Below are 8,705 nucleotides of genomic sequence, written 5' to 3'. Positions count from 1 at the left end.
GGCCCTTCAACGTCATTATAGAGCGTATGGTTTAATTTTAATTCATGAGATTTATACACATTTAACTAATTAAGGCATAAAACTGAATTAGTGCACTACCATTGCACCTAAAGTTTCATGCACATCCATAGTATATTTATATAATTGCATACCGAATACATATAGTGACTGCGTACCCGCATCAAGATTATAACATGCTTGATACCATTAGAACAACAATGACATTATTTCTAATAAATCTAGTCCGATATATACCGTAATTATTACATGCATAAGTCTGAATCTTATACATTGTGGTCATATTGGTTCTCCTAAACTAAATTATCAATCAAATCAAATTCTGGATGGCAGGTTGCAATATCTCTAAAAGAAAAAAAGATATGAACACATTTTCACATGTACCTCCGGGCTTTCGGTTCCACCCCACTGATGAAGAACTTGTGGATTACTACCTAAGGAAGAAGATCAATTCAAGAAGGATTGATCTGGATGTCATCAGAGATATTGATCTTTACAAAATTGAGCCATGGGATCTTCAAGGTACAGCATAAAATCAATGTCGATCAATCAAAACCGATTTTCTGTTACTCACACTAGGAAGTATAGATTTTTTTCGGTTTGAGATACACTTCAACCACAAAATTTTATGAATCATGGGTTCTTGCTATATATTTACCAGCTTAACTAATATTTTATGTAGCATTAAAGTTAATAAAAAGATACAAATAAAAAGAAATCACTTATATATAATGTTATAGATTGATTATCGATGGAAATGTATAAACTTAAATATATAATGTAGCATAATTAACTTGTTTGTAATCCTAATTTTTCCCTTACTACATGATCATGCAAATTAATGGTTAAGCTTCAATAGAGCTATGCAGGCTGGGTACAGAAGAGCAAAATGAATGGTATTTCTTTAGTCATAAAGATAAGAAATACCCAACCGGAACCCGAACGAATAGAGCTACAACCGCAGGGTTCTGGAAGGCTACGGGAAGAGACAAGGCAATTTACTCGAAGCATGAGTTGGTTGGGATGAGAAAGACATTGGTTTTCTATAAGGGTCGCGCTCCCAATGGACAAAAATCAGACTGGATAATGCACGAGTATCGCCTTGAATCGGATGAAAATGCAACCACAACTCAAGTGAGTATATATTGTTACATGAATATTTATTTATTTTTATGGTAACCATGAGAACTCGTTAACAAAATATTTATGGGACCCATGACTAATACTCTGATAGCCAACGAGATCATGTAAATCACAGTATGCACTAGACATGTGACCTGGTATAAGGTTACGGTAGGAAATTACTAGTGGAAACTGAGACCTCTCCGTGAGGGGAATCATGCAATGTTATAAAAGTAAGTCTACAAGGTCGAGTATTCCCGGAGTACTTGTAACAATGTATGACACCAAAACGAGTTTCTTTAACTCTATTTCAAATGTGGTCAACCTCGGTCAAAATCATATCTAGTCGGTCAACTTGTGCCGATTTTATCTTTAAAAAAAATAAAAGAGAATTCGTATTTTTGTAAATTAAAGAAAAAATATTTTTTAATTAATGATTAAAGTTTTTTAGAATAGTTTAGTATTTATTTTATTAATATTGATATTCACTTATTGTGTTATAAATATTAGTAAACATATGATATTTGACATATATATAATTTTCAAAAATTAATTTGCTTAATATATTTATCATTCTTGAGTACTCCCTGAATACGACGAGTACATCCAATTCTACAGTCGACCTCCTAGGGTTTGTCTAGAGAGTTTTGCAACCTTGGAATCAGTGATTAGTATAATCTTAATGATCAAAATAAGATTACCATTTTTCGATGTTATATGCAATCTACCCTATTATATATTAATAATTTAACTATCTTAATTTGAAAATAGGAAGAAGGATGGGTGGTATGTAGGGTGTTCAAGAAAAGATTGCCAGCAATGAGAAGAGCAAGTGAGCATGAATCACCAATTTGGTATGAAGAACATCAAGTCTCATTCATGCCAGAAATTGATTCACCAAACCAAAACCATTCTTTAACCAACATGGTAAACCCTAATTATCAATACCCATATGGATCTTGCAAGAAAGAGTTAGACCAAATGCAAAATTACCATATTACCCCTGATCTCCAACTTCCTCTCTTAGAGAGCCCAAAACTACTCCCTAACAACAATTCTTCCATGCCCGTCTATGGTATTAACACAAATCAAGTTGGAACTATCAACTATCAACCACCTTCACTCACACAAGTCCAAAACAATAGTACCCATCCAAATCAGGATCAAAATGTCAATAATCAAATGACGGATTGGCGAGTTCTTGACAAGTTTGTTGCATCACAACTACTTAGCCAAGGTGACGCCTTTGTGACTAAAGAAAATCATTACACGGATATGGATGATAACAGTCCCATCTTGCGATCACATGATGATAATGAAAGATCAAATTGTGAGCTCATTACACATCAGAACAAGCAAGAACACGAAATGCTAAGCGTGCCAGATCAAGATGCCTCTGACTCTACCTCCAAATGTCCAATTGATCTATGGAAATGAAGGATGAGCTCGTTTTCAAAGTCATTAATCAAAAGTATAGAAGCATATTTCAGTTGTTATTGTACATAATAAAGAATTTAAGTACTATATATATAAACATGTAACCTTATTAATATGTATTTTTTTTTTGTCAACCACATAATCCTTTACTGAAAACTCATAGGAAGAGGTAAATCACAGTTTGTACCGGGAATAGGTGGACTTCAAGAGAGAGGTTATGGTAGAAAAATTAAGTTAATGATTAAAGGAGATTATATATCTACCCAGTTTATTATAAATTTAAATATAATTAAAGAAAAAGTTTTAAAGTTTATTTTAATCAATTTGTATTCTTCATCTAATCCCCTAAATATTTTGTGTGTGAGAGAGAATTAAATAGTGATTCCTTATATATATTGATTACTGTTCACTATATGAGTGGAAGGAAAAGAAAAACAATAAGAATAAATAAGCATTATTTAATTAAATAGAGATAGATCTTAGTAATCAAGTGTATCGATTTTTAAAAAATGAAAGTTTATAAATAAATTAAGCTGTTTAAAGTTAAATTATATAGATAAAAATAAGGATTCTAATTTGAATGCTCTAATCGACCTGACAGCCCTTTGCATGCACTGAACGTTTATGTATTTTCATTTTTTTACTTGATTTTATAACAATTTGATTAGAGTTTATAGGAGTTTTATTCAATTTTGAGAGTATCTTGTAAAATTTTTGGCATTGTATTTAATTCTTAATTTCAAAAAATAATCCTAACCAAAGTCGACCTTTTTGTGTTTTTGCTACATTCTCCATTCATTGGACAACAATCTTGATCAAAATACTTTCAGGGTGTATATAAGTTTGTTATTGGAAACGCCAATACCCTACTAGCCAATGGGATCCGGTAAAATGAAGCTTACATTTATGATTTAGGAAATCGGTGGAAGCAAAATTTAAACTTGAGTAGTAAGCTGATACATATAATACATGCATTTAGACTGTCATTTAAAATGTTAAGGCTATTATAAACATAAAAGACTTCTAATTAATTAGTTCATACTTTCATCAATGAGTAAGGTAAAGATATATCGAGAGAAACACACATGTATTGAAGTGAGGTAAGGACCAAAGGATGTATTGAAGTGAGGTTGATATTGTAGCTGAATTTTCTATATGTTTATAATAATAATAATAGTTATACAAAGTTATAGATACATGACCTTTATATATATATAGGTTATACACAATGATTTGAAGTATGCTTCTTACTAAAGTTTGCCTCCACACAGAGAGATATATATAGATAGGGTTTGATATGTGTGTGTGTGTGTGAGAGAGAGAGAGAATGAGAATGAGAATGCTTGATGATTATGCAAACTATTAATCAATAGAACTTTCCTTTGAAGGGATAGCGAAATTATCAGATGCACTTTTTTAACGAATCTGACACATATACATATATGTCTTTCCCAAAAAGTAATATATTTTAAAAGATAATGAAACGTTGCTACATGTTGAAACGGAAGGGAGGGTCAAGAGAGTCCATTAACCATTCGTCGGTCATCAAAAAATTTGTCTACATTTTTAGATATAAAAGTCAGATTTTTTTAATGAAAACATTAATTAGCTTAACCCTTCTTTAAATGAAAACATGAGTTTAACCCATTAGTTGTAGTCAAAAGAGAAGAAAACCTTGATGATGGACGACACTCTGATTAAGAAGTTATGATTTCATTGCCGGGTTGTAAATGATTGTGAGTGGATGGGAGAGAAAATGTAATCATTCATAAGTAAATATGAAAAAACATTATTCATACTCTATAATTTTTTAATATTTGTTAAAAGTTGTTTTGAGTGGAGGATACAAAATATATAGTATATAATGATTTTTAATATAATTATAGAGATAGATAGTGAAATTGTCGGGAATAACACATATATCATACCCAATGCTCATCATGATAAGTTCAGCACAAGAGCTGTGATTTAACTGATCATGAATTGATACGTGCCGAGTCTCGTGAGCTTTTCGGTAACAAATTCGTTAATTCTCTATGGTTACAAAAAATAAATAAATAGATAACATATCATGACTATGAATAGCAACAAAGATTCGGTCAAGGGACGAAATTACCTATAAGTGTACATGGGCTAGCGGCTCGATGAGCATGCGTACGCATGCATGGTCGCATGCATTTGCAACGGTTGCTGTCACTAAATAGCTTATGGTAGTGGACGCTTGCAAGCACTACAAGAAAAGGTGTGATAATTAATTAGTGACACGTATATATACTGACAATAAAAAAGTATGGGAACATATCGAAGAAAATGATAAGCAAAATCTAACAAGTGATATTAGCTTGTAGTGAAGCATATATAGGTCCTAACTGAGTCCAAGATATTATTCTAGGGTATTTTCGACGGCGATTTTAATAGCTAAGAATGTTTCAATTTTCTCTAAGTATATATATGTGGGACAAAAGCTTGTTAGAACGACTACAATAGTGAGTTTGAAAAATACGGTCATGTTATAAGTAGTTGCCCATCTTATAACAACCTTCAAAACCAACTAAAATAATACTCCATCTTCCTTCATCAACGAAATCCGTTCTTACACGTTTTTGTACAACCATGATCATCTCCCTTAACTGTACAACCGCGTTTAAACGTTGTGGATGATTTTAAGGGTGTATACTACAAGAAAAGTCATCTGATACGACCCCTAAAGGTTATGCTGACGAGATATGCACGTGTCGTCGCTATAGGGTCGACGTATCAGAGTAAAATTCTTGTAGTGGTATTTGATGACAAAAACTATTGAGGTCACTAGGTAATAACTAAGGTCACTATAGCTAGCTACTTAGCATTCAAAAGCATCGCTAAATACACGTACATACAAAATTCTTGCTAGCAAAACTCATATCGACACTAGCGTTGGCATCATTATTCGCTAAAAGTTTTCAAATAGCCTTACTTACCGGCATGAATGCATGGAAAATCATAAATCATTTGCACATAACTGACTTGATCACTAGTTTAGCAGTTATATGTACCATGCATGCATCTATATATATAGGTCTATGATGAGTAGCTAATCTTATAAGTTAATAAAGTGTTAAAACAGTTTTCAAGATATAATTAGCATACAAACATGCATATAGAGCTCTCTACTATTGTTTTTCTATAACAAACTTAAACTACTCTACTTACTATGACCGAATTATTTAAGCTTAAACTCGACAACTAACGTTTAATAAATCGTCAACAATAAAAGGAAGAAAGTGCGTACACCGAACGACGAGCTACAAACACTGCGAAGAAGGCCAAGAAAAAGAGTTGGAGCTCATTAGAGAGTGACAAAGAGTATTAGTGACCAATGGCTAGATTATTTGTGACAAAATGAAGGTGGAAAAGAAGTCAAAGCTACATTTGAGTGGTTTAATAAGAAGTGAGTGTTTGGAATGCATATATAGAAGTCAAAGTGATGTGGTCATGAGACATGGTGGGGGAGTCAAAATCCAAGTGTTTGAATTCAAACAAGCAACATGTGTACTCATTGAGGTTGTCTTGGGAATTTATGGAGGCACAAAGATGCAGGTTGACTAGATGAAGGTATCCTAGGATAAAAGTATTAATAAAGTATTAAATAATTGTTGTATATGTTAGAAATTAAAGGAATCATAGCAAGTGTCAAGTGACAATTTTTTTATTGGGTGTTGTTATTATTATTATTATATAATTTAGCTCGCTGGCTAGGCTTGAAACCGTTATAGTCCAAGCCCCTCCCCCCCCCCCCCACCTTCCTCTTTTGTTCGCTATTACAATGTATAAAGATTGTAAAGTAGGTGTGGGTGCAAATTCTGCAAAGTCTCGAGAAGAGACATGAACTTCAGACCTACCATTCATTACTTGGTCATAAACATGTCTTATTATTTCGAGGACAAGTTGGTGTGGGCTACAATTACAGATGGAATCTTCTCCGTTAGTTATGCCCGTAAGTTATTGGGAAATCGGAACGTTGTTGATGATCAAAATTCATACGAGTTGATCAACTAGGTCCTGAAAAAGGTCAACAATTTTTTTTGTTGGAAAACTTATTAAGAAAAAGAATAACCACACGGTTTCCCTCGTGATCAATAGGAACATACAGGTTGACACGACATTGTGTCGATCTGCTCGGAACAAAACGAGATAGTAGATATATGAGACGATTTAATAAATTGATAGATACATTACTTGATTCTTGCAATTAATACGTTAAGTTTATTGTATTTGATCTAAATACTTAAATAACGATACATGCATTATCCAAATACTTGCTTTTCAAAGAGAGAGACGAATAGTTTAATGATTATAAGATAAGGGAGTGAATATATGTTGGGATATATTAAAGGGTGATAATGGAAACCGAATAATAAGATTCTTATGAATATGTTTGCTTGTGAAGGAAGTTACCATCATTTGGTCACAAATTCCCATGTGGCCACCTTATTATTTCCGAACTTCTTCTTTCCACAAATAACAATAATACATAGCTAAAGAGAGCTTAATTCCTATAAGGTTCTAGGTGCTAATTAAGTCGGATTAACGTTTATCGTATTACAGTTTGACGGGTTAAATATACATTCTGAGCGTGACCTATATTTTTATTGTTGTCAAAAACATCTACCCTAACGCACATATACTTAAAATATATGTAACTCGAACATGATTAATAATCTAATGTAGCACAATTATCTCAACGTGTGAAACGGGTTGACAATGATATGTGCCAATAGTGTAGGGTCTCTAGTGCAAATGTTATTAGTTGAAAGGTTGATTTTTGTACTTAACGAAATAATGAGATCAATAACATCGTTCATCGTGACCTAAATTATTAACGCTTCTCTCTATGCAATTCGTTCGTATCGGACATGTAGTGTAATTAAGTTGTAAATATGTTCATCGGATTGTTGGGTTGTAAATAGGGATGAGCAAGGCCAATTTTGGTTCGGTTATGGGATACAGACCGAACCTATAACCGATCTTTTAATTTCCAAACTTTTAAAGTTGGACGGTTTCGGGAATAAATGGATCCATAGTTATTGGAAACGATGATTTGGTTAATTCAATTAACTATATGTTAAGTGATGACTTAACACGTGAATGAATTCAAATTATTTACAAGTCTAATGGAATGATTAAAGCAAAACGCTTTAATGATGGTCAGTGTAATTTATTTTTTCATTTAGTTTATGATAAAGATGTGGTTTTCACTATAAATACAAATATAACCCTTAGTTGCAAAACACAACACAAGCATCATAAACCTCACGTGACACTAAGAGTATGTTTGGGATTGAGTTTGAAAAATGCTTATGGCTTTTCAAGAAGCCATTTTGAAAAGTCAGGATTTGCGGCTTTTGGAAAACTGTTTTTTAACCCTTTCAAAAAGCTAAAAGAAGAGGTTTTTTTGTGATGGCCAAACACCATTTAACTTATTGGCTTTTTGAAAAAGCCAATAAGCCAATAAGGTGTTTTCAAACTCAATCCCAAACATGCCCTAAAACTCTATCGAAATCAATCGCTTGACCATCATGCAGTTCTTCTCAGATTTGACAATACCATACCATAGGGCGGCAACGGCTTTCTAAGCAACGCCAACTGCCCCGGCCGTTGTACCCTAGGAAACAAACGAGTTTTCTAAACGACGTAAAATTTATTTTAAGTTGTGTTGAACATGAATTCTCAGTTATATTCCTGACAACTTTTTTTTATCATCTTCCATTCAATCATGATAACAATATCATTATTAACTTGGATGTTGATTAGTGGGCAATTTGATTGGTTTTAAGATAGAAGAGATTATAGCTTAGGTTGGAAAGAATGACCATTTATATGCTTATAGCTTATGAGATGATCTTATTTTTGCCCTTAACTTCTGGTTGACTATTTCACACGGCAAGAGCGCTACGCTTAGATCATGCTAGCGTCGTTTTTGTTTACAACTTTTACACTTCATTACTTTAATACGTTGAAACTTGATTCTTAAACACGAAACATGAAAGAAACTAATTGTGAAACTTCATTGATTTTAGTTCTCTTGATCGAAAGATAGAAACTTGACCTGACCCGACCCGAAAATTTTGACATCAAATTGATCAAAG

General features: G+C 32.9%; 1 protein-coding gene across 1 annotated transcript; it reads left to right on the top strand.

Annotated features, from left to right (window-relative positions):
• The first annotated feature begins 293 nt into the window (after window positions 1-293).
• LOC143626989 (NAC domain-containing protein 105-like) lies at window positions 294-2,710 on the top strand. The gene is made up of 3 exons (XM_077096900.1): window positions 294-540; window positions 878-1,152; window positions 1,912-2,710. The coding sequence occupies exons 1-3, from the start codon at window positions 345-347 to the stop codon at window positions 2,575-2,577; spliced, it is 1,137 nt and encodes a 378-aa protein (XP_076953015.1). The 5' UTR covers window positions 294-344; the 3' UTR covers window positions 2,578-2,710.
• Window positions 2,711-8,705: the final 5,995 nt, after the last annotated feature.

This window comes from Bidens hawaiensis, unplaced genomic scaffold, assembly GCF_021521415.1.
Source record: "Bidens hawaiensis isolate Kalapana, Puna unplaced genomic scaffold, B.hawaiensis_p1.1 tig00000458_1, whole genome shotgun sequence".
NCBI classification, from domain to species: Eukaryota; Viridiplantae; Streptophyta; class Magnoliopsida; order Asterales; family Asteraceae; genus Bidens; species Bidens hawaiensis.
This window is presented reverse-complemented; position numbering and strand designations above follow the sequence as displayed.

Coding starts and splice junctions, on each gene's coding strand:
- LOC143626989 (XM_077096900.1), top strand. CDS start 345: ATGGCAGGTTGCAATATCTCTAAAAGAAAAAAAGATATGAACACATTT. Junction 541..877: donor TGAGCCATGGGATCTTCAAG/GTACAGCATAAA, acceptor AAGCTTCAATAG/AGCTATGCAGGCTGGGTACA. Junction 1,153..1,911: donor AAAATGCAACCACAACTCAA/GTGAGTATATAT, acceptor ATTTGAAAATAG/GAAGAAGGATGGGTGGTATG.